At 39.5% G+C, this 26475-nt stretch overlaps 1 protein-coding gene and 1 long non-coding RNA gene across 2 annotated transcripts in view; both read right to left on the bottom strand.

Moving 5' to 3' along the window:
- LOC125799091 (uncharacterized) overlaps nucleotides 1-26475 on the bottom strand; it is a 515567-nt gene that overhangs the window by 155877 nt on the left and 333215 nt on the right. The gene's annotated exons all lie outside the window — the stretch shown is intronic.
- The window catches only part of plxna4 (plexin A4), a 459159-nt gene that overhangs the window by 131822 nt on the left and 300862 nt on the right, over nucleotides 1-26475 (bottom strand). The window contains exons 6-9 of the mRNA XM_022671791.2: nucleotides 18568-18691; nucleotides 7390-7543; nucleotides 901-1000; nucleotides 675-789 (exon numbers count right to left, since the gene is read on the bottom strand). Coding sequence (XP_022527512.2) covers nucleotides 675-789; nucleotides 901-1000; nucleotides 7390-7543; nucleotides 18568-18691 — 493 coding nt within the window. The remainder of the gene's footprint in view (nucleotides 1-674; nucleotides 790-900; nucleotides 1001-7389; nucleotides 7544-18567; nucleotides 18692-26475) is intronic.

The raw sequence follows: 26475 nt of genomic DNA, 5'->3' as shown, positions 1-26475 counted from the left end.
TTTCACCTTTTTTTGTTAAGTATATAAAACTCCACATGTGTTCATTCATAGTTTTGATGCCTTCAGTGAGAATCTACAATGTAAATAGTCCAAACCTTTGGCCTGTACTGTAGATAGATTTATCTAAAAAAAAAAATTGATTTTAACGACTAAAACATCCTTTTAATCAGGTCTCCAAATTCCTGCCCAGCACCACAGCTTCTGTAAAACAGTAAGTTAATGCTCAGCCCTGCGGGGGTGGCTCTCGCTCCTCCTCTTCTCTGCTGAATCACGCCTTGACCTGCTCATCTGCCTCTTTAAAAGCAGCTGGGAGGGAGTCTGGCTGCAGTAAGCAGCTCTGAATACCGGCGGCAGCCTTTTAATTAATCTGATGGGTCTGGGGCGAGGCGCTTCAAGGCGAGAGCTCCGCGCCAAACATATTGATAATTCAGCCGCATCAACCCGTCAGAGGGGGGTGTTCAGACAGAAATATGAGAGTTTAATGAAAATCAAGGCTTCGACTCGGAGCTGCCAGCCTTGAAGGAGGAGCCACACTAAAACTCAGCCTAACCGTTTACCACTGGGCCGAGCTGCGTCCGAAATGATGAACACACTACGATTAGATCGAAGCAGACCTGACAGCCAATCAGAGCTGGGAGTGGGAGTAACAAAACAAAAAAGAAACACATAATCACCTCAGGCTGCTTGACCCTGCCCTCCTGGAAGGAGCAGCTGCGGGGGTCGTGGGTGCAGGTGTGGCGGTATTTGCACCAGTGGCATTGGTATGGGCTTCCAACACAGGAAAGACACCTGATAGAGAGAGAGAGAGAGAGACAGAAAGTGGTGAGAAAGTGGTTTTAATCACACTGTAGTAAATATTATAAATGTGTGTTTATCTAATAGATAAATGAAGATACTTACGATTTATGGACACTACAGTTGTAGAACACAAAGCTCGTGTTGGCGAAAGCCAGGCCCGTCTCTTTAGACTTGAGGTAGAGCTGAACAATCTGGTGGTCACCTGAAAAACACAGGAACATTTGTATGTTATGAGAACTATATGCAGTATAGCAGCAGTGGAGACCATGACAATTTACAAAATACAATGTTATAGACTCAGAGTTACTCTCTGGACACCATGTATACTATTTAGCATTCACAACCATCTAGTATTGATGTCCACAAAATTCATAATGTGAGTGGTGGTCAATTCTCAGCACAGTAGTGGCATCTGCATCATAGTGGAGTGGTAGAATACAGTATAGGGGCCATTTCACCAAATGGGTGCCATCTGCTTGTTCATTCCTCATTCCTGTTACTGGAACTCACTCCTGTTACCGGCACTCATTCCTATTACTTTTTGTGTTTTGAGGAACAGGAATGAGAGTAACAGGAATGAGTTTTTTAGCATAGAATTAGCAAAAACATGGAAAATAGTGGCTAATTAAATGTTAATGATGATGATGATGATAATTAAATGGCTATGGATATGCTAATAGCATGAGGACACTGAGCACATTCTAGTGATTTTCCCAATATTCGTATTTTAAAAATAATCAAATAAGATCTAAGAATGAATTTAGGTAACAGAATAGCGTGTTGAGATTGACCTTCTCATTCATAGCTACATTCTTAATGTGTATAGAAACAACAAAATCCATCCCACCCCACTGCAAGTCATGTGTGTTAAATTTGATGTATATCTGTGTCTATGGCAAGAATGCTGTCTTAGTATTTATTGGCTTAACTTAACTCAGTCAAGTCATCATTTTGCTTTGACTCTAGTTAAGTTGTAAATATATAGAATATTAGGTTCATTCAACACTATAAGTACTTTTTTGTACTCAAGAGGTACACTCTTCATAATTGTTCCCTCAAAGGTACAATATGGGTCTTTACAGGGTCAGATTTGTTCCCTCTGAAGTACAAAGTCTTTCCAAACAGCAAAAAGTACAGATTGGTACCATTTAACCTTTAGCCAAAAGGTACATTCAGTATTCTGTATCACTGTACTAATAAAAAAATATATATATTTTTTTATTTGCATATTTTTTATTTGAAAGCCAGACAATTTTGGATCATTAAGTTCTTGACACATATTCATTTGATGATAATGTTTATAATCTTTATTATCACAAAAAAACATGGGTACAGAAAAGGACTTTCACTGAAAGATACTTTTTTTGTACCTTTAGCTTTGGGCAAAAGACAACAAAAAAAGATGATAGTAAGGGAGAGGCCACACCCACTATGCAAATATATGGTGCCAGGAGCCTATAGGAAAGCTGTATGAACCAACACTGTAGAAATAATAATCGGGGCTAGCATATCTCCAGCATGTACAGTATTTCCATCTTACCAGAAACGTAGTAAGTTGTTATAAAGAACATAACATTATTTAAGTTGGATTTAGTTGGATCCCTGAAGTTTTACAGTATACAGTGCTCATAATTTGCTTATTAATTATGTAATTAGTTTGATTAGGGGAGTTTTGAGTAGATAAAACACATGTAAACACATGCAGAGCGCTTTTTACTCTAGAGCCAATGCTGAGAGTGACTGAACTCTAATACAAATGGTTCAGCATCAGTCAGGGAGGGTTGAGTTCATGTGCAGGACATTCTCCGCCACACAAGGAGGAGTTTTCACCCCTATCTGCCAAATGCAAAACATCCATGTCCGTCCGAAAGTCTTTCAAAGTCCCTTTGAAAAGGGAGATTATGGAAAAAGAGAGAGGAAGAGAGCGAGGAGGGGAGAGGAACCTGTACAAGTTGATGAATACGTGGCACAAAAGGATTTTCTGTGTCCTTTTGTCGGCCGCTAATGAAGGAGCTCATGTTTAATTCAACAGGCCGGACGCAGACGTCTCCCCTCTCAGAGGAAGAGTGCGCACCTCTCTTTGTCACCCTCTTTCGCTTTCCGCCTTTATCTCTGTCTCTTGTTCACTCCCACTTCGTCCCACCTCTTCTTTAGCGCACTCGCTACTCCCTCTCTCTTTCTCTCTCTCTCTTTTTCTCTCTCATCCCACCTTTTTTGCCTCGGTCCTCCTGACAAAGAGGGAATCATTCATCAATCACCAGAAAGCGCGCCTGACAATGCATCTGTCCTAATTAGTCCACCTAAATGTTACCTTGATGGCTGGTATCTGTGGAATTTGTGTCCGTGTGTGTGTGTGGGCCACCTGACACATCCTGGTGATTGATCTCCCCTTAATGAGTCACCCAGGACACATATGGTTACCAAGACGATGAGAAGAAGAGAAGAGAATAGAAGAGAAGAAGAAGAAAATACAGAACAAAAGACAAACTAAACAGTGACCTTTTTCTCATCTTCTCTTCATTATTCCCAGGAGTTTTGCACCAGGAGTAAAGCAGCATAGAGTTATCCAAAAGCAGTGTGTAAGACTGGTGGAGGAGAACATGATGCCAAGATGCATGAAAACTGTGTGTTATATTAAAAATTAGCATAACTCCACCAAATATTCTCATTTTCTGCAAATTAATGCTCTAAATGACAGGATTTTAATTTGGAATTTGGGAGAAATGTTGTCTGTAGTTTATAGAATAAAACAACAATGTTCATTTTACTCAAACATATACCTATAAATAGCAAAATCTGAGAAACTGATTCAGAAACTGAATCAGATTCAGAAGTGCTTCCACATTGTAGGCAAAAAAAACCCCAAAAAACGAATCAAATTCAGATCTTGGTAAGAACTTGCTGCTAGAAAAGGTGCTATGGTCTACTCAAAAATCACTATTATAGTAAATATACTCATATAAAATAAGATTGACATTGGTTGTAATTTGTCACCCTCCAATCATGCATGTGTGTGTGCATTAGGCATCACTTAGCTAAGCTTTTCGAGATGGCTGGACCCCGGCAGGTTGGCGAAACCTGTAATTTCACGGCATCCCTACCGCCTTTCCTTCATCTCCAGGGATTTATACCCTCACACATCCACCCGTACCCGTGTCCACCTGCAACAGGTCCTGCCCAGCAGAAGAGCAGATCTCTCAACAGCACTGAGAGAGATCTGATCCTGAATCAGGGTGCTCCCGCCGCTCCGGTGAATCGTCCTCCTCCTCCTCAGAGGGACGTTAAACCCGTTCAGTCAGACCCGTTCACTGACTGAATATTTTCAGAATGGAGACCAGGGGACTCGATGAACATCTGTCTCTGTACTTCAGCGCTTCTCCTCATTTCTTTCCTCCACCAGCGTCAGCGCGTGGAGGAATTCCCCCGCCGCAGATGAAGTGTGGCGTCTTCATTATCGTCACGTTGCGGCGCCTTCGTATGATGAAAAATTGCCCGGCTCAAGACAGCTGCCCAGATGTGAGCACTTTTCAATTATCTCGAGGTTAACCAACCGTAGCGGAGAACAAGAGAGCGATAGAAAGAGTCTGTTTGTCCTTTCTCTTCCTTATCTCACACAATAAACACTGTCACCAGCGCTGACATGGAGAGAGATGTGAGGGAAAGAGCGAGAGAGAAATAGGAGGAATGTAAGAGACAGAAAAAGAAAAATAGGAGAGAAGGTGAGGCAATAAGAGAAAAGAGAATAAGAGAAACAAAGAGAGACAAACAGAGACAAAGGTAGTGAAACTGAGATGATGAAGAGGTTAAATGAAGGTCAAAGACAGACAGAGGACGTAACTGGGGAGAAAAGAAGTGAGGGACAGTGAGACAGAGAAAGAGCATAAAATGAGAAAAGAAAAAAAAGTGATGGAAAGAGAGAGAGAGAGAGAGAGAGAGAGAGAGATGGAAGTGAGGGAAAGTGAAAAGAGGTTAAATGAAGGTTAGAGAGACAGAAAAAGAGAAAAAGAAAAAGGAGAGAGATGTGAGGTAAAGAGAAAAAACAGTGAAAGAAAGGAACAGAGAGAAAAAGGAGGAAAGTGAGAGACATAGAAAAATAAAAAACAAAAGAGGGTGAAGGAATAAGAGAAATGAGAATAAGAGAAACAAAGAGAGACAAAGAGAGACAAAGGTAGTGAATGAAGGCGATCAAGAAATGGGAAGTGATGGAAAAAAGAGAAAGAAAAGTAGATAGATAAAGTTCAGTAAAAAAAGAGCTGATGGAGAGGTTAAAAGAAAGAGGTCAAATGAAGGTCAAAGACAGACAGAGGATGTAACTGGGGAAAAAAGAAGTGAGGGACAGTGAGAAAGAGAGAGAGCATGGAATGAGAAAAGGAAAGAAATTAGGTGATGGAAAGAAAAAGAAAGAGAGAGAGATGGAAGTGAGGGAAAGTGGAAAGAGGTTAAATGAAGGTTAGAGAGAGAGAGAGAGAGAGAGAGAGAGGATTTAACTAGGGAAAAAGTAAGGGGCAGTGAGAAAGAGAGAGAAAACTAAGAGATTGACATTAAGAGAGAGATCAACAGAGAGATAAAATTAGCAGATAGAGGTGATCAAGAAATGTGTTGGTAAAAAGATAAAGAAAAGTACAGAGATAAAATTCATCAAAAGAAAAATTTGATTTTACCAAATTGAAAACCTCTGGAATATAATCAAGAGGAAGATGGATGATCACAAGCCATCAAACCACCAAACTGAACTGCTTGAATTTCTGCACCAGGAGTAAAGCAGCATAAAGTTATCCAAAAGCAGTGTGTAAGACTGGTGGAGGAGAACATGATGCCAAGAGGTCTGTTATTTCAGCCATTTCTAATTTCCTGCAATAAATACTCTAAATGACCAGTTTTTATTTGGAATCTGGGAGAAATGTTGTCTGTAGTTTATAGAAAAAAACAACAATGTTCTTTTTACTCAAACATAAACCTATAAATAGCAAAATCAGAGAAACTGATTCAGAAACTAAATCAGAAAAAAGTGAAGAAATGGTCTCTTCATTTTTTTTTCAGAGATGTAATGTAGAAAGACAGATACAGACACAGATGTATATAAAAAGAGAGAGAAGGATTGGAAAGGATTGCGGAGAGGAAGAGAAATGCCAATCTAGCAGATGATTATTCACTCAGTTACAAAACATATCCTGCGGCATCAAGTCAACAGCTGCAGGCGAGATAATGAGAAACAAAAAGAGCATGTGAGCGTCCGTCTCTCTGCTCTGGGGTCTCTCTCTCTCTCTCACTGTCTCTCTCTCTCTCTTACTGTTGCACATGATGCAAATACAGTCTCTCAGGAGCGTGGGGCACGTCGTCCCATCCAGCCGTTCCAATTACCGTGGCGTGTGAGTAAGTGAGAGACACAGGCAGGGTTAAATTGCTTGGCTTCGAGGGCCTTTTTCTTGCCGCGTGTTTATCTTGGTTGAGGTAGAGCTCTGCAGACTCCAGGCTCGCTCAACAACAGCGCCAGCGCGCCCTGCCATTTTACCTCAGCGCTGATGTAATTGCACCAATTATCAGTATTTTCCTGAGCTGCGTGGTTAGCTATTTCTCGACGGTGCTCCGGAAAGCACTAATATTTCAGACTTCTTGATACCTAGTGTTTTACACAGCTCGGTTCTACAACACCATCATCAGCACCACGCCATCGTAGCAGCAGCAGCAGCAGCGGCAGCGGCACTGTCACGCTGTAGTTTTTGGATTTATTTGAGTATTTTTAAGACTCGATTTCTGCACAGTGGCTTTGTGGGTAGCATGTTTTCCTCCTAGCAGTTTCTATCTGGGTGGAGTTTCTATGTTTTGCCTTTGTCTGCATAGGTTTCCATGGGGCTTCCACCATCCAACAGCCCAAAAACATCGAAATCAAATAAATTGGACATTCTAAATTGATCAGAAATTTAAAATTTAAAATTTAAATTTTTTTAAATTTTAAACCAGTGATCATTCTAAAGACGTTTTATTTTTTTGGCTACCAGTTTATGCTACCACCACCAAGCTTCACAGTGGGGATGATGTATTCCTAGTAATGTAGGACTAATTGAAAAAAAAATGAATAAAGAGAGACCACTTAAAAATGATGAGTTTCTTTGATTTTACCAAATTGAAAACCTCTGCAATATAATATAGACAAAGATTAATGATCACAAGCCATCAAACCAAACCAAGCTGACCTGCTTGAATTTTTGCACCAGGATAAAGCAGCACAAAGTTATCCAAAAGCAGTGTGTAAGACTGGTGGAGGAGGAGAATATGATGCCAAGATGCATGAAAACTGTGATTAAAAACCAGGTTTATTCCACCAAATATTGATTTCTGAACTCTTAAAACTTTATGAATATGAACTTGTTTTATTTTTCTTTGCATTTATTGAGGTCGGAAATTTGAGCTCTGCATCTTTTTTGTTATTTTAGCCATTTTTTTTGCAAATAAATGCTCATTTTACTCAAACATAAAGCTATAAATAGCAAAATCAGATAAAATTAATTAAGAAACTGCTCTCTTAATTTTTTCCAGAGCTGTACATGTATGTATATATATATGTGTGTATGTATGTATATGTATGCACACCTTGGTCTACGACGATGCGTGGCACCTCCTTCTCGGCTGGGGAGCTGCAGGTGATGCGGTTCCCCTCCACCAGCCCATCCATCTCAGCCAGGTCCTCAAATGTGCAGTTCACACCGGCAGAGAGTTCTGGAACATTGTGAGCCTCCAGGACGAGCTGTGAGAGAGAGCAGACGAGTGCAGTTAAAGACGGGAACAAACAGTTACTGTGCGAATAAAGGAGCCTTAGTATATTTAGCCATTTCCCCGTTTCTAACGATTTGTAATGTTCAATTTATGTAGCAATTTTACGACAGAAGTTGACCCAGAACAGACAAGTCTGTGTTCCAGAAATGGGTGTTTAGATCCCCAATGAGCAACGAAAAATGGGCCAGAGTCCACTTTAAAATGCATTAAAATCAGAGGTGTCAGGTAATAAAGTACAAAAACTGGTCCCACTTTATAATAAGTGTCCCTAAGTACTATGTAGTTACACGGTAACAATCCATGTAACTACAGTGTAACTACTGATGAACTACACATTGTTACAGATTAACTACAGAGGAACAGGTTATGTAATTACACATGTGTATTAAGGTTCATTTTGACTTGTGTAAGTACACACGTGTAACAATGTGTGTGTACTTACATATATTCGTAATATATGTGTGTGTGATAAGTTGTTTTCTACTCTGAAATACCATTTATATTACTGCACTACCTCTATTAAACAGACACTAAAAGACTATTTTTATCATTGTTTTTTTTATTGTATTTTATATGTATTGTTATATCTTATCCTTCTCTTGTAACCTTTTTTTAAATATATATATTTACTAATTATTATTGTTATTATCATTATTATTATTATTTATTTATTTATTTATTTAACTGTGTTTATATTTTATTATTCTACATATTTATCTCTTTATCTCTTATCTCTACATTTAAGCCTATAGTTTTTATAATTTATATTTAAGTATCAATCCCTTTAACTCAATGTAAGCTCAGCTACATTGAAAATGAGGGCTACCCTCAATGTATTTACCGAGTAAAAATAAAGGTTGATTGATTGATTGATTGATTGTTTATTATGTATACCTGCTGCTGGATGTCCAGAATTTCTATCTATCTATCTTCTTACCTTTTTTGGTACCACTTTAAAATAAGACTACCTTTATAAAGGGTTTATAAATGGTTCACAATTAGTTTATTAATGGTTACTAATTAGGTTGTAAATGCCTTAAAATCATTAATAATCAGTTATAACATATACGTAGAAAAGGCAACAATATAGATGGCTGTGGGTTCACTACTTGACAAACAACAGGTCATTGTTGCCCTTTCTACGTATATGTTATAACTGATTATTAATGATTTTTACGCCATTATTAAACTAAACTTACTAAACCATTTATTAACCCTTTCTGTAGGTAGTCTTATTTTAAAGTGGTACCCATTTTTTCCATCACTGGAGATAATTCAGGTCTAAAAGGGTTAAAAAAAAAAAGTGTGACACACAAACACAAATCCTTCTCCACACGATACAAAGTGAAAAAACACAAAATTGGACATTTTTAACGTTCAGCTTCACCTCAGAAGCCAAAGAACCCAAATAAAAACTCAGACTGCTCAGATAAATATCTGAGTCTGACCGTCTGCCCCTGATACAAAGGAGCCAGCAGAGCAGCAGGTCACACACACACACACACACACACACACACTGCACACACTGGCCGTCTCTACAGCGGGGAAATGACCAGCACTATCATGAGCCTTCACCCGGCCATCTGCAGGCCCACCCTGACTTTAATATGATTCACTGGACACAGAAGAGGCGGATGATGAAGGATAGAAAATGTGTGGAGGAGGAGAGAGAAAAGACTGGTGATGTCATTTCTCTACTTCATCTCTTTCTCTCTCTTTTTCTATCCCCTCCTTTATCTCTCTCTCTCTCTCTCTCTCTCATTTCCTCTCCTTTCTCTCTCTCTCCCTTCTTTTTCACATCCTATTCCTTGCTCTGCCCCTAATCTCTCTCTCACTCCTCTCTGTCTCTGTCATCTTATTTTTGTCGTCTCTTCATCATCTCTTTCTCTTCTCTCTATATTGCTCCCTCTCTCTTCTTCTTCTTTTTCTCCTCTCAATTTGTCATTCTGGATTACTCTCATTTACTCTGCGTTCACTTCTTTCTTTACTTTTATCACCCCTTTTCTCACTCATTTCTACTCTTTCTCAATCTTTTCTTTCTCTTCTCTCTCAGACTCTTCTTTCTCAGTCTCTCTGTATCGTATGTCTCTATGTTCTTTGGCTCTTTTCTTCTCATTCTGATCTCCTTCTTTCTTTCTCTCTCACATGTTCTCTCTTTCTTATTTTTTCTTCTCATTTCTGTTACTCCCTTTCTCCGCTCTCATTTCGCTGTTGTTTATCTCACTCTTGTTCTCTTTTTTGCTCTCAAAATTTTCTCTCTCTATCTTTTTCTCATTCACTCTCTCTCTCTTCGCTTCTTTTTCTTCCTTCACTCCATCTTCTCCTTCTCTGCCTACTTAAACTATCTTAAACTTCTACTACTCTTTCTCTGCTCTATAACTCCTTTCTTTTAATTTCTCATTTCCTCAGACTTGGTCAGTTCTATTCTATTTCTCTATTTTCTTTCACTTTTCTAGTCTCTCTTTATTTTCTCTCTCTCTCCCTTTCTTTTACTTTCTCACACTTTTTCTTCTTCCCCGTTTTTATCATTTCTTTCACTCCTTTTAGCTTTTCTCTCCTCTCGTTGTCCTTCATCACTCATTCCTCACGTTCAGTCACGCATATTCTCTTTTTTTGCTCTCTCTCTCTCTCACTGTCTTTTTCTCTCTTTTTTTCTACATATCTCAGAATTTTCTCTTCTCTCTCTCTCTCTCTCTCTCTCTCTCTCTAACTCCTATTTCTCATTTTCTCATGCTCAGTAAGTTCTACTCTATGTTGCTATCTTTATGTCTCTCTTTACTTCTCATTCTGATCTCTTTACATCTTTTCCCTCTCTCCTCATGTTCTACTTCTCTCTCTCTGTTTCTCACTTTCTCTTCTTCTGACTTTTTCTTGTTTATTTCACTCCTTTCAGCCTCTCTCCTCTCTCTCTGTCTTCATCTCTCATTTCTCACGTTAACTCACTCTCTTTCTTGCTTTTAGTCTCTCCTTTTTTCCTTCTACTTTCTTCTTTCTCTCTCCTCATGTTCTACTCCTCTCCCTGTCTCTCACTTTCTCTCCTTCTGACCTATTCTTGTTTATTTCACTCATTTCAGACTCTCTCTTCTTTTTCTGTCCTCCATCACTCATTTCTCATGTTCACTCTAACATTCTCTTTCTTGCTCTTTCTTTCTTTCTCTCAGAATACTCTCTCTCTCTCTCATTCAGACAGATTCATGTCAGATTTGTGGCTCTCTCTAAATGCAGGTATTAATGGCGGTTGGTTTTCTTTGCTGCTTCTCTTATTTCTCAGCAGCGGGAGGAGTTTTTTTGTGGATGGGAGCGACGGCCAGAACTCACACAGCGATCTCCCCACTCCTGCTGCCGTCTGCCAGCTGAACGGCAAGCTTTTAGAGGCTGCCTAATCCACGCTGAGGGAGTTCAGTTTAACAAGTCCAATCCAACGAGCACGACAACCACCGCCCTATACACCCCCTACCACCCACCCCCCCGCAGGAGAGCCACGGATACAAGCTTCTAAAACACAGCGTACATAGAATACTTGTATGTTCACTGTCAATTACATGAGAACATACAGGGGTTGGACAATGAAACTGAAACACCTGTCATCATTTTAGTGTGGGAGGTTTCATGGCTAAATTGGAGCAGCCTGGTGGCTAATCTTCATTAATTGCACATTATTGCACCAGTAAGAGCTGAAAGAGTGTGAAGGTTCAATTAGCAGGGTAAGAGCACAGTTCTGCTCTAAATATTGCAATGCACACTATAACATTATGAGTGACACACCAGAGTTCAAAAGAGGACAAATTGTTGGTGCACATCTTGCTGGAGCATCTGTGACCAAGACAGCAAGTATTTGTGATGCATCAAGAGCCACGGTATCCAGGGTAATGTCAGCATACCACCAAGAAGCACCAACCACATCCAACAGGATTAACTGTGGACGCTGTAAGAGGAAGCTGTCTGAAAGGGATGTTCGGGTGCTAACCCGGATTGTATCCAAAAAACATAAAACCACGGCTGATCAAATCACGCAGAATTCAATGTACACCTCAACTCTCCTGTTTCCACCAGAACTGTCCGTCACCACAATCAATTATTGTGGTCTAAAACCAGGCGCTTCAGTTTCATTGTCCGACCCCTGTATCAAATGTACAACAACACAATTTCACCTAAATTTCTAAATTACACTTGTTTTGCAGGAATTCTCAGCTTTAAGGCTCTTTATGAATTCCATTATAAATATTGCCAGAGAAACTTGACATTGTATATATTATATTGTATAAATTACTAAAGTTAAAAAGCAGCTAGCATGCTGAACATTAGTGGGTATAAAGGGGAAGTGGGGTTAATGTTAAGCCTTTGTACACTACTTAAACTACTGTAGTTATACTGCAGAGATTTAATATTAGCTGACGCTGTTATACACTGTTATACACTGTTATATACTGTTATGCACTGTTATACACTGTTATACACTGTTACACACTGGTGCACGGCAGAAAGTTCAGCACAGTTAGTGCCGAGTAATGATGTTCTGTGTAATGATGTTCCGTATTCAGCCGACGAGCCCCTCTTCACGGGGTGAGGTAGAGGTTGGGAGGGGTTGAGCTATAGAAGTGAATAAAGGAAAAAGCACCGAGTACGCATTGTTTTAAATAACACAGGCGTAAGCTCTGTCTTTCTGCGGATGCTGAGAATCTGTGTGATGTGGAGAAAAGGCTGGAGCACAGCGGCGTTAGTCCTTCAGCTGCCCGAGCAGGTGAAGTAGGTCAACTCCAAATATCCATATTGATGGGAAGCGTCGGCCCTGCTAGGCCACAAAGCTTTTCCGTGTGTGATATGGGCTGTAACAGCGCTCGCCCGCAGAACGGCTGACCCGCGCTGTTTTTATATTGCTGTTTAATGAGAGGAAGGCGCTTGTAAGCAGATACCAAACCCTTCCTCCCTGCATCCCTCCTTCCTTCCTCTTCTCCTTCCATTTTCCTGCTCTTTTTCTCTCTGTCTCGCTCTGTCTTTCTCTTTCTGTCTCTCTGGATGCACAAGCCTGTGCCAGCGCCTCTTTGGGATTTAATCTCCTCTCTTTTTTTTTTCTCTTTTAGAGAGCCACGCTGAGAATTTCTTCAATTACATTTGGAGCAGGTGAATCCGGACACCAGCCGGCATGAATATGTAAAAATCGGCTCGCCCCCGCGACGAGAGGCTCCCCGCAAACAAGAGAAAGAAAAATAATAAGAAAAAGAAAAAGCGAGCCCCTCCCGTCCTACATCCGACGCTCCATCCGTGACACAGGCATCGTCGGCTCTCTGCTCCGTGATTACCTCGGCCGTGCGAGGAAATAAAAAAATAAAAAAAAAACATCAGGAAAGGCGTTGGGGAAATAATCACACGGAAGCGGTTACTTAAAATGGAAATGCATCAGAGCGATCGCGGCGAGGGGCTTAAATACGAGCGGATGGAAAGCAGCGGCTCCTGCCCTGAGGGGACGCGGAAAACCAAGTGGATCCACCTCCTGTGTTCCTGGCACACTTTTAAAGTCTCTATATTCAATCTATATTAAAATGAAACTCGGAGAGAGAGGGCGCAGAGGGTGCGACGCAGCCCTGACTGATGTTCCTCAGCAAATAACCACTTCACTACGGCGGATGACATTTATACTGTACTTATACTGTATCATCTCAGCACATCTCAACTCTTCTAACTCTTCTAACTCTTAGAAACACTTCTGCAACTTTCTCCAACTTTCTCAACAAGCTGTGCAGAGAGCATCTTGATGAACAGATCACACAGCATGTGTTCATTAAAAAACATACGGGATGTGTCTACCCTTAATAAAAAAAGTAAATTTCCTAAAGTAACTTCTTTACTTTGGATTTAAAAAAATAATAATAATAATAATAATAAAGCAGATCTTAATAATGCTTTAATGAATCGTCACTCACTTCTCCTGAACCTCAGTTATGATAAAAGAATAGCGTTTTTTAAAAACGCTAACTTTGAACCGTTCGCGGCATTTCCACCAACAAAAGTAGGTTCCGGAACAGAAACAGATCTGTGGTGATGACATATGGTGTGCCATTTTGATGGTTCCACTAAAACTAATGGAAACGTGAGCTGGTTCACTAAAAAAAAAAACACGGTTGAAAGAAACCTGTTTATCCAATGTTTCCTAAAAAGTCCTATAAGCCTGAACCGAACTGGTTCAAGAACCAGAGTTCTTTTGGTGGAAAAGCGCTAGAAGAGATACATGACATGGTCTGGACATGAGTGTGGCTTAGTGGTGGCTCAGTGGAGGCAGTGGTGGCTCACTTGAGGCAGTGGTGGCTCAGTTGAGGCAGTGGTGGCTCAGTCGAGGCAGTGGTGGCTCAGTGGAGGCAGTGGAGGCTCAGTTGTGGCAGTGGTGGCTCAGTTGTGGCAGTGGTGGCTCAGTGGAGGCAGTGGTGGCTCAGTTGAGGCAGTGGTGGCTCAGTGGAGGCAGTGGTGGCTCAGTTGAGGCAGTGGTGGCTCAGTCGAGGCAGTGGTGGCTCAGTTGAGGCAGTGGTGGCTCAGTTGAGGCAGTGGTGGCTCAGTTGAGGCATTCACCTTTTATAGAATGACAGATGCTACAAATAATGTTTAATTGACCTTTATCTATCTATCTGACCTGATTAGATAGATGGTTAGATAGCAGTTGTTGTTGAGAACAACAAAGGGCCCTATTTTAGGGATCTATAGCACACTGTCGGTCAATGGTGTATTATCAAACATGCAAAAGACATGAACAAATTTTCTAAATTAATCATGGGTGTGGTTAATTTTGGGCATAACGTGAAATAAACCAATCAATGTGCTAGTCACAATTCCCTTTAAGAGTCAGGTGAGCTCTGACTTTGGCGCATTCGTATCTTAACAGCATGGCGCTTTTGTGTGTCTCAGCAGAGACAGATAGTGACCTGCTCGTTCACACTGTGAAGATAGACCAGCAGCTCATTTACAGGGAAACAGTAACGTTATTTTATTCTTTATTCTGCCTATTTTATGCAGGACTGTTGACTATTGTCAGGGTTTTAATCCATCAGTGGCGCACCTGTCTTTTCACCACTAAAATAGAAACACTCCAGATATTTACTTCCAGACCACCACACATTACACATTGGCGAGTACACTTTAACAGTCATAAAAAAAAAAACTGTTGACGGGGTATAAGATAGCAATGAGCGTCACAACACACTATGAATCTTCAAGAAATCAAGAAAGTGCATCCCATTTAGACCAAACCCTGGAGCTCAGGCACAGAGCAGCAGCTCTATCCTGGCGGCTATCTGACAGTGAAAGAGTGTCTTCAGGGAAATCTCTGGTCTCTGATGTCCAGAGATTTGCTTCCCACTCTGAATATTAACCAAAAAAACAAAAAAACAAAACCACACACATCACACAAATCCAGACCCATCCAGAAAGCCCTCAGGATGAAACGCATTTCTAAAACATTTCAGTAAAAAAGTCTGCGTCTGTTTTCTTTTCTTCTCTCCAACAACAAATTCCAGCTTCAATACCCAACAACTCCCAGCAGACTCCGGGCGAAGGGAGGCGGCTCTGAGCTCTGAGCTTATCTCTTCAAACAAATATTTAATAATGAAAAAAGGTCAAGGACCAGCCTGTACACTTCCGCCGCTGTGTCTGCCAGCGTGTTTTCTTCCAGCAATCAACTGGATTTGAAATGTGTAGCTTTTGCCCTGGGTAATTCCATAGCAAAAAAATAAATAAAATAAATAAAAAAATGAAACATCTCCAGAACCTGCTTGATTGCGAAAGACACGCAGGTGGAGGCAGGCTGGGTAAAACCGCGGTAAATCCCCAGCTCACTGGGAAAAGGTTAAAGTCTCTGTCTGAGGCCGCCTGAGTGAACCCCAAGCTATTGCCTGATGAAATATTATTCCACTCCTGTTTGAGAATAAAAGTGAGGTGATCAGGGTGAACTTTGAACAGTAGAACGCACACAGACTTATTTGTATGGCTGTACGATTCTTTGAATCGTGGAAAAAAAATCTTGATTTTTTTTCACTTTAAAAATAAATAAAAAATTTGATTTTTATTTATAATTCAATTTGGCCCTTACTGGATGGGATTAGTTTCTCAGTGTCGTTTTCATTTTTGTTTTATGGGGGTCTTCTGTGATTTTTCTTCCCATCTTCTGATAAATAAATTACAGGCTGAATTATCTACTGTTTTTCTCTGAACTCTGTGGTCCTCCAGTAATTTTAGTCCCGTCCGGATTTACATCTCTGAGTTTTGTCTCCTTACATTCAATAAAATAGGTATTTGTCCACTGCGGCGCACCGTAATTATACTTTAGGCGTGTGCTTCCACGGAGATCCACGTAAACACAACAGTGAGTGGAAATGGAGGAGCTACTGAAAGCGATGTCAAAAAAAAAACAAAAACTCCTTGGTCCTCGAGTCCACAGTTTTTTTCAATTGCAGTCTGGATGCAGGAGTTTTATCACTGAGTAGAATTGTGAAATATTTTTCATAGACGTCCAAATGGGAGAAAGTAATCCCATTTGGACAGGGCTTTTGATGTGATGTATTTTATCAAATAATGCAACTAATGTCAAAAAATGTATTGCAAAATACAGTTTTTGTCTTCTTTTGTCCTGTATTGTCCTTTTTTTGGCTCGTCTATGTGTTTGACATGGCTGTTGATTACTGTTCCCACCTGTGGTTTCTCATTTGTTACCCAGCCCTTTCGTTATCTTCCCCAGGTGTTCCTTGTCTGTTCCTGTGTATATGTAGCCCTTTGTTTGTTGTAGTCTTGTTCAGGTATTGTGTGTTTGAGTTTAAGTGTTCCTTTTATTCAAACCGGCCGGCCGACCGAAATTATTCCAAAAGGGCATGGACAACTCATCCAGGAGGTCACATAGGAACCCAGAACAGCATATTGGTACTTTGTGTTTATGCTTTGTATTTAAAGTTTCTGAATACAGTTTTCTGAGACAGTTTCTATGATTAGTTTAACAATTCTGGTTCCCTTAAATCCATTAGTGTTAAAAAATGTCACATATCTTAAGCAGCTAGTTATACTTGCATCCGTGACTCTTTCAATACGATTTGTTCTGACACCCGGACAATATACAGCATGTGTCCTTTGGCAAACTTGGGTACTCTGGTACTTTTCCAGAACAGCTTCAAAACAGCTCATGGCCTCTATTTGAATACTGGTTATAACATGCCCTTGCAAACCTCACCTCACCCAACTTGTAAATGCGTAACACGTACATTACACAGGAGGCCACTCGCTGCTCAAGGTGAGAAGGCAATGACAAGCTACAAGGATCTATTTTTCAATGTACAATGTTCTGCCGTGACAATGCAAAAACTGCCAAATAATAAAATATTAATACAATATGTTTTTTTGATACTTTCTGAAAAATGGGAGGGATAGGGGAGGTGAAAAAATGGCAGATCTGCAGAGAACTTAGAGTCGAGGCTTTTAGATGTTTTTAAAGATGTTTAGGAGAATAGGATCGCTATTGGTCAGAACACTTGATTGAGAAGATTGAGAAGCTTTAATCATATCTACAGGTATTCAGCTTTTTAATATTAGCGTACAATATTTTTTTCACTATAAGGCACACCTAAAATCCTTTATTGTATAAATTCTAGCAGTCAGGTATTAAGGAGCAGTAAAGCCATTCTGTTGCAGTACAGCGTTTTAAGGGTTTAAGTTTTTAGCAAAGTTTCTCCAGCACCAAGGCCGGAGAAGTATTAGCATTAGCCACTAACTACAGTGCTAGCTCTTTCCCCTTTTTCTGCATGTTTATCTTGTAAAAACAAGCTACATAAGATGAATCACTAGCTGATAGCACCCTGGCTTACTAGAACACTCAGAGTTCTTCAGTGTAGCGCTATCAGGCAGCATTTACTAGCGCTAAGCACTGCTGCTAAACGCGGCTAAAATATTGGAAATCTAAATAAACAGTTTTCAGGAGAGAAATCTGTGTAGATTATCATCCAGCACTCGTTTGATTTTAAGAATTACAGTTTTGTTTACTTAGGCTACACCGTTGTTCCTTACAAGTGTCGCTTAAAATGTGCTTTACAATCCGATGAGTAAAATATGCTACTTTATCTATAGGACTGGATTTGTATGTATGAATCCGCCATTATATGGAACACCACAACACAGGTACACACTAATCTGAGCATTAGAAGTCTCAGAAAAAAAAACAAATCTAAAGTTCTTGGCTGGCCAGTGCTAGAAAAAAATAAATCAACTAATGCAACTGATGCAAAAAATATATTGCAAAGGTGAAATAGAGTTTTTGTCATCTTTTTTTGTCATGTATTGTCCTTTTTTTGGCTCGTCTATGCATTTGTCATAGCTGTTTTTTTTTTTTTGTCCTAGTCTAGCCCCGCCTATTGATAGCCTTCTTGTTATCTTCCCCAGGTGTTCCTTGTCAGTCCCTGTGTATATGTAGATCTTTACTCAAAAAAAAAAGCTTTAACCTCTAACCTAATGGATAAAACATGGAACACTGGTGAAAGACCTTCCCAGGAGAGACCAAAGGTCGACTGAAATGATTCCAAAAGGGCATGGACAACTCATCCAGGAGGTCACAAAAGGACCCAGAACAGCATCTCATAGGATCTCGTAGGAACACTTCAGTGTTCAAAGATGCTAATACAGCTAATAATGATTAAATAATGGCTAATAATGACTATAAGAGACTATTTAACACAGAGCACTCTAACTAGAACCCATTATCTTTGACTTGTATAAATAAATGAAGAGTTGCTGTAGTTTTATAGCATAATGTTCTTTATAGACTGACCAACTTCAGGGCCGAGTTCCAGGTTAGCTTTCTCCTTCTCTTTCTCCTTCACCATGAAGCTTGTTGAATAATTTATTGCATTCAGTCACATTAACAGTGACTGATGTCTCGTCTCAGTTGAGTGAGGCTGTCTGCTTATCGTCACTCTGTGAGGAATGACGGAGTGTGTGCTCCAGCTCTGAAATGGGTTTTGGACACACACTTACCGTGACGCTGTACTGGGACACAGAGATGTTGCTGGGGTGGACGCTCAGCCTCACACACTGCTTGATGTTGGAGGCGAAGCGGCGTGGCTCGGACGACCGCTCACACTTTTCTTTTCTGGTGCACCTGTAGAGAGAAACAAAGAGAGAGAGAGAAAAATAAAGAATATTTAATAACAGTATTTAATGTATAGTTGTAAGGGGAAAAAAAGGGTAAAAATCTTAAAATGTGCAATTTTTCAAGCCGAACTAAGAGCTCATCAGATTGTGAAATAATATAATGATGCAGTTGATCATTCAACCACTAGATGCCAATTCATACCTTGCTAACAGCTGCAGAACGCTATTAAAGCCAGTGCTGAAATCTGCCATTTTTAGACTTAAATACAGATATTTGTAGTATGTGTAAAACTAAAACACCTCTTAGTAGTAAATCTAGTAAAGTCTTTAAACACCACTAACTGGATACCCCTCATGAGAGTGCATCACTCACCCCAGTACACACCTGCACAGGAATTTATAGCCTCACTCAGCTCACTATTGATGATTAGCCAATCATACTGAACAACGATCAGTAATCGGTATTGGCCTCAAACCTCAAAAGTACTGATTGATTCTCCTCAAATGCAATTCTGTTGGTACCACTTCAGTTTCTAAATCAGTTTCTCTGATTTTGCTAGTTATAGGTATATGTTTGAGTAAAATGAAGATTGTTGTTTAGAGCATTTAATTTTGCAGACAATGAGAAATGACTGATATAAGTTCATATTCATAAAGTTTTAGGAGTTCAGAAATCAATATTTGGTGGAATAACCCTGGTTTTTAATCACAGTTGTTTTTTCATGCATCTTGGCATCATGTTCTCCTCCACCAGTCTTACACACTGCTTTTGGTTAGCTTTATTCTACTCACTCCTGGTGCAAAAATTCAAGCAGTTCAGTTTGGTGGTTTAAAGGCTCGTGATCATCCATCTTCCTCTTGATTATATTCCAGAGGTTTTCAATTTGGTAAAATCAAAGAAACTCATCTGTACTGTATATCTGAAGACTGAAGCATTTTAAAGCTTTTACTTTCCAAGGAGTCTCAGAGGAGTTGTCACATAAACTTTATTTGAGTTAATACAGTACATGAAAAGCCCTTAAAATGCATCAGGGATTATTAAATGGAGAATTGGTAAGTGACAGTCTTTGAGGGCATGTTAAAAATGGTATTGGAAAGGAAGGGATTTACTCAGGATCTTTTCTTTGTTTCTTAATCTTAAATCAATAAGAGAATCAACAACAATAAACTCTACCTGTTTTTTGACAGTAGCTTTCCAGTAATGCCACTCTAGTAATACATAATCATTCCAGAGAAACACAGACAGACAGACAGACAGACAGACAATCAGACCCAAAGGCAGGGTGTCAGTTCCTTGAAGCCGTTTCACTACAAGCATGCAAGTCCTTTCACCATGAAATATTTGCGTATCTTATTTCAGGAGAACTAGGCCTGGGCTTTGAGTATCAGGCCGCTACACTGACTCCGCGCTGGACCCGCTCCCTCTCAGAAATGCCTGAAACCCTATTTGTGGAACCAGAGCCGACCCAGGAGAGCTACAGGACTGACTGAAGCTTTGTATCTCTCCAGTACAGAGCCCTATTCTTCTAACCAGGACTCTACAGGTGACCTCAGCATGCGGACCATGCTTCTTATCTACCATTTCACAGGTTTAGTCCATTAACTTCTACAGGTTGGTGCATGTCCTCCTGCTGCAAAACCAATTCCCTTGATATTTATCTTCATATTTAACATCTAATGCTCACTTCTGTAACTTATTGATAGCCAAATCACAGTGTTTTCCACTGGACTGCAGAACTGCTGGACTTCAGCCCTTATTAGTACTGAAATAAATTGGTCAGTGCTGTAAAATACGTAGTAACAACTTTTAACACCACAAACTGGATACCCCTCATGAGAGTGTCACAGCACAGTAGAGTTAGTTAAGACAGCTACAGGTCTGCACAGGAATTTACAGCCTCTCTTAGCTTAAAAAACAATCCCCTTGATATTTATCAACTTCCAATGCTCACTTCTATAACTTCATGATAACCAAATCATATTTAAGTTTTTTTGCCTTTGTTGATACCAAAGTAATTTGGTCAGTGCTGTAAAATACGTAGAATTTTGAAGCTTAGGCCTAGCCATACATGCCTACAGCACACAAGGAAACTCCAGTGAGTCTAGTAATGACTTTTAACATCACTAACAGGATATCCCTCATAAGAGTGCATCACTCAACCCAGTACAGTCAGCATCACAACACAGTTGAGTAAGTAAAGAAAACTACAAATCTGCACAGGAATTTACAGCCTCTCTTAGTTCCAAAACCAATCCAATTGATATTTTTCTTTATATTTAACTTCTAATGCTCACTTCTGTACCTTAATGATAACCAAATCACATTGTTTTTCCACTGGATTGCAGAACTAAATGACGTTAGCGTGTTTTTACCCCTTGTTAGCACTGAAATCATTTGGTCAGTGCTGTAAAATACGTAGAATTTTAAAGCTCATGTCTAGCCACACAGTCGTACAGCATACATAGAAACTACAGTAAGTCTAGTAAAGACTTTTAACACCACTAACTGGATACCCCTCATGAGAGTGCATCACGCACAGCTATTGAACACAGATCTGCACAGGAATTTGCAGCCTCTCTTATCTTCAAAACAAAACACGTTGATATTTATCAACTTCCAATGCTCACTTCCTCTGGATTGCAGAACTAAATGACACAAGCTTGTTTTCAGCCCTTGTTAGTACTGAAGTAATTTGTTTAGTGCTGTAAAATACATATAATTTTGAAGCTCATGTCTAGCCACACAGACAGCCTACAGCTTACAAGAAAACTAACTGGATACCCCTCATGAGAGTGCATCATTCACCCCAGTACAGTATGACAATCACAATTCCAGAACAAAATGATCCAAGTATTTTTTTTAGCCCTCGTAATACTGAAGTAAATTGGTCAGTTCTGTAGAATATGTTAAATTCTGAAGCTCAGGTCTAGCCATTCAGGCCTATAGCATACAAAAGAACTGCAGCAGGAAGAAAAATGTGCAAGCCCAAGCTGTGGACAGTTGGTACGACTCCAAACATAATGTTGTCTAGCTTTTACCTGCATACAAAAGAGGCAGACATTCCCCTCTGTAGTTCCGCCGCCCCCCTGGCTGCCACTCAAAATTCCCCCTGCCTAATCCCCATTGACTTAAACTAACTTCCCTAGCAATTAACTACAAATCAGTGAAGAGCAGGGCTGCATGCCGGGAACGAGAAAGAGGGTTTAGAGCAGCCTCAAGACTCAAAGCTTTACATGAGAGAGAGAGAAAAAAAGAGAGGAGGAAGGGAGAAATTGATGGAGAGAGAAAAAAGTAAAAAAGGAAAGAAAAGAGGAAGGCAAAGATGGTGGAAGAGGAAGAAAGTAAAGAGCAAAGATTAAGCAGAAGAATGAGACTGAGGGTAAAGAGAGGATAGATAGCGATGAGTAAGAGGCAGAAAAAAGAAGATAAGAATTTTTTTCACTTCTACTCCTCATATTTTCATACAATTATCTAAACTTTCTATTCCCTACATTTTATTAAAAATAGTCTCGTTACTCCTATTTCATTTCAGCTGTTTTTTATTCCGACTTCTCATCCTTTAATAAAACCCCTATCCAGATAAATCTCTCCATCCAGATAGAGTGAATCTGATTGTGATTGGATGTAGAGAAGTATGAACTTATACCATTCCGACTCCCTATTGGTTTATACTGTGATTCATCACATCTGCCCAAGAGATCTTGAGACAAACGTCCAACTAAGCTTTAACTTTAATATATTTACATTGTACTAAAATACATTCATTTTCATATATGGAAACATATGTGTCTCTGAAACAGGGAACAGCCTAGTGCATCCCAAATTATATTATCAACATAAACATTTTAATATTTTGACATTATAGTTATTATGGCTTTTAGAAAAAAATATATATTTATTTCTTTCTACATTACTTTTTCAGTAGTTTTAAAACCAATACTTAAAAAATACCTAAAGAGTAAAAAGTTTGAGTGCTGTTGAGTTGACACTTTACCCTCTACAAAAGCGTTTTTAAAATCTAGTATCTACAGCTCTGAAAAAAGAGAGGACTTCTGTTTCTGAACCAGTTTCTCTGATTTTGCTATTTATAGGTTTATGTTTGAGTAAAATGAACATTGTTGTTTTATTCTATAAACTACAGACAACATTTCTCCCAAATTCCATATAAAAATATTGTCATTTGGAGATGCAGAATAAAGAAGCTTTCAGACCTCAAATAATGCAAAGAAAACAAGTTTATAATCATTAAGTTTTAGGAGTTCAGAAATCAATATCTTCATGCATCTTGGCATCATGTTCTCCTCCTCCACCAGTCTTACACACTGCTTTTGGATAACTTTATGCTGCTTTACTCCTGGTGCAAAAATTTAAGCAGTTCAGTTTGGTGGTTTGATGGTTTGTGATCATCCATCTTCCTCTTGATTATAATTCAGAGTTTTTTTTCATTTGGTAAAATTAAAGAAACTCATCGTTTTCATCATAAGTGGTCCCTGTTTACTTCTACCTGGAAAGAGGAAAGAGAACAGCGAGAGAAAGAATACAAAGCGAGAGGTGCGAGAGGAACGAGAGAGAGAGAGAGAGAGAGAGAGAGGGAGGGAGGGAGGGAGGTTAGACGTGTGCATTGTGAAGTTAAGCGGCCTAGCAGGGAGAAGTCGGCGGGCGGAATTGAAAGAGGGGAGTAATCTAGTCGTGAGTGAAAGAAAAGGGATGGAGGAGATTTAAGAGGCAACAATCATCTTCCTCTTCCTCCTCCTCCTCCTCCTCCTCGCCGCTCCTCCGCTAAGCAGGTCTGAGAAGCTTTTTAATCAGAGCGCCTCCCTTTGTAGCGCCAATCCCTCCGTTTGTTCCCCCATTCTGCTGCTGATTCAATAAACAAGCCCGGGTACAATGTCTTCACATATATACACACTAACACTAACACACACACACTAACACACACTCTATAAGAAAAACACTGAGAGAGAAGTGAGAAAGTTTAAAGAGAGTGGGGGGGGGGAGTGTAACAGTTACGTGCAGAGCTCTGTGGGGGAGACTGATGATTTGTGTGTGTGTATGGTGTAAATGTGTATATAAGTGTGTGTGTGTGTGTGTGTGTTCTTACTTTGTATTACAATATATTACTTTGGATTGCAATATAATGGCAATACAATTTCAGTGACAGTCCAATCACAACTACAGTTGCAGTGCAAGTATATTTAAAATTAGAATGCAATTACATTTACAATTTAGTTACCGGACATTTGCAATTAAAGTGACAATATGATATAGTAATGATAATTACAGTCCAATTATAATTACGGTTACAATACAGTTACAGATTTAATTACAATACTGTTACATAACACAATTATAATTACATTTGTAGCGCCCCAGCCAGAGCTACACATTTATTATGAATATGGCTTTTATTTAGTGTGTGAGTGTATATAAGTGTGTATGTAGTGTGTTTAAGCGTGTGTAGGTAGTGTGTGTGAGTGTGTATAAGTGTGTTTAAGAGTGTGTATGGTGTGTGTGTGAGTGTGTATAAGTGTGTTTAAGAGTGTGTATGGTGTGTGTGTGAGTGTGTGTATAAGTGTGTGAGTGTATATAAGTGTGTTTAAGTGTGTGTATGGTGTGTGTAAGTGTGTATAAGTGTGTGTATGGTGTGTGTAAGGTGTGTTTGAGATTGTGTATGTAGTGTGTGAGTGTATATAAGTGTGTGTAAGCATGTGTATTTATGTGTGTGAGTGTGTATAAGTGTGTGTAAGTGTGTGTATGGTGTGTGTGAGTGTATATAAGTGTGTGTAAGTGTGTGTATGGTGTGTGTAAGTGTGTATAAGTGTGTTTATGAGTGTGTATGGTGTGTGTGTGAGTGTGTATAAGTGTGTGTAAGTGTGTGTATGGTGTGTATAAGTGTGTGTAAGTGTGTGTATGGTGTGTGTAAGTGTGTATAAGTGTGTGTAAGTGTGTGTACGGTGTGTTTGAGATTGTGTAGGTAGTGTGTGAGTGTGTATAAGTGTGTTTAAGAATGTGTATGGTGTGTGTGTGAGTGTGTATAAGTGTGTGTATGGTGTGTATAAGTGTGTGTAAGTGTGTGTATGGTGTGTGTAAGTGTGTATAAGTGTGTTTAAGTGTGTGTATGGTGTGTATAAGTGTGTGTAAGCATGTGTATTTATGTGTGTAAGTGTGTATAAGTGTGTGTATGGTGTGTGTAAGGTGTGTTTGAGATTGTGTATGTAGTGTGTGAGTGTGTATAAGTGTGTGTAAGTGTGTGTATGGTGTGTGTGAGTGTGTATAAGTGTGTGTAAGTGTGTGTATGGTGTGTGTGAGTGTATATAAGTGTGTGTATGGTGTGTGTAAGTGTGTATAAGTGTGTGTAAGTGTGTGTACGGTGTGTTTGAGATTGTGTATGTAGTGTGTGAGTGTATATAAGTGTGTGTAAGCATGTGTATTTATGTGTGTGAGTGTGTATAAGTGTGTTTAAGCTTTTGTATGGTGTGTGGGAGTATGTATAAGTGTGTGTAAGTGTGTGTATGGTGTGTGTATGGTGTGTGTATGTCTCAGTAATGTCGGTGGGAGCCGGGTGGCCTGCTGCTGCTGCTGCTAGCTCCACTTTCAGCTGTTATCTGCTTGCCTGTAACTGTAGTGCTGGAGCTGTTGATAACATTCACCATCACTATATTTTACAATACAGAGAAACCTGCAAGAGTTCCTGCAGTTCTGCACAAATAATCAGGGATATGCATGTGGAGCACACTCTTCCTCAGCTGCAGTAAAGGGGAACTTACACTTCAAGACTCAAGACTGCTGTGAGGATTTGACTGCATTCAGCCACCATAGCTTTAGTTAGGATGCCAGGCAGGTACTGTTGTCGGCTGCAAAATCCGGATTACAAGGCTTGTTTCACTAGTTTAGACGATAATCAGAAATAACAAAAAAGCTGCAGAGCTTTCAGACCTCAAATAATGCAAAGAAAACAACAAGTTCATATTCATAAAGTTTTAAGAGTTCAGAAATCAATATTTGGTGCAATAACTCTGGGTTTTAATCACAGTTTTTTATGCATCTTGGCATCATGTTCTCCTCCACCAGTCTTACACACTGCTTTTGGATAACTGTTTTTGGTTTGATGGCTTGTGATCATACATTTTTCTCTTGATTATATTCCAGAGGTTTTCAATTTGGTAAAATCAAAGAAACTCATAATTTTATGTGCTCTCTAATTTTTAGATTAGATGGATGGATGGATGGATGGATGGATGGATGGGTGGATGGATGGATGGATAGATCTATCTTATCTCTTGTAATGTTTCAAGCTTTTTGATGATTGGACCAATATAAATTCTCGAAAATGACTTAAAATGAACTCTTTTTCCACTGTTTTCTTTATATAAAAAAAACATTTTCTTGTGTAAAGTTGCTCTTTTGTAGATTTTTAACGGAGCTTTTATTTTATTTTGAATATGTATTTTCCATTTAATCTTGACAAAGCTTGAAAAAATAATGGCATGTTCAATAGAAAACAGAAGTTCAGTAGAATCAAGACCAATCTACCTGTATGGTTAAGAGTATCTGGTCTATAATTACATATTTATTCAAAATAAGTATAAATGAAAAAATAAATAAACATTACCCTCTTCCAACAATAGGGGGCAGACCTGGGGTGTCAGTTTTGAACCTGAGCTCATGACAGTGGCATGACTGGAAGAGTCATCCTCCTTTAGGGCAGAGGACCGTTTTTATTTAATGGAGAAGCTTTTATAGATAATAAACAAGCCCCCTGCCTGCAGCCTGAGAGTCTGAGTAAAAAC

This window comes from Astyanax mexicanus, chromosome 2 (genome assembly GCF_023375975.1).
Source record: "Astyanax mexicanus isolate ESR-SI-001 chromosome 2, AstMex3_surface, whole genome shotgun sequence".
Lineage (NCBI taxonomy): Eukaryota > Metazoa > Chordata > Actinopteri > Characiformes > Acestrorhamphidae > Astyanax > Astyanax mexicanus.
This window is presented reverse-complemented; position numbering and strand designations above follow the sequence as displayed.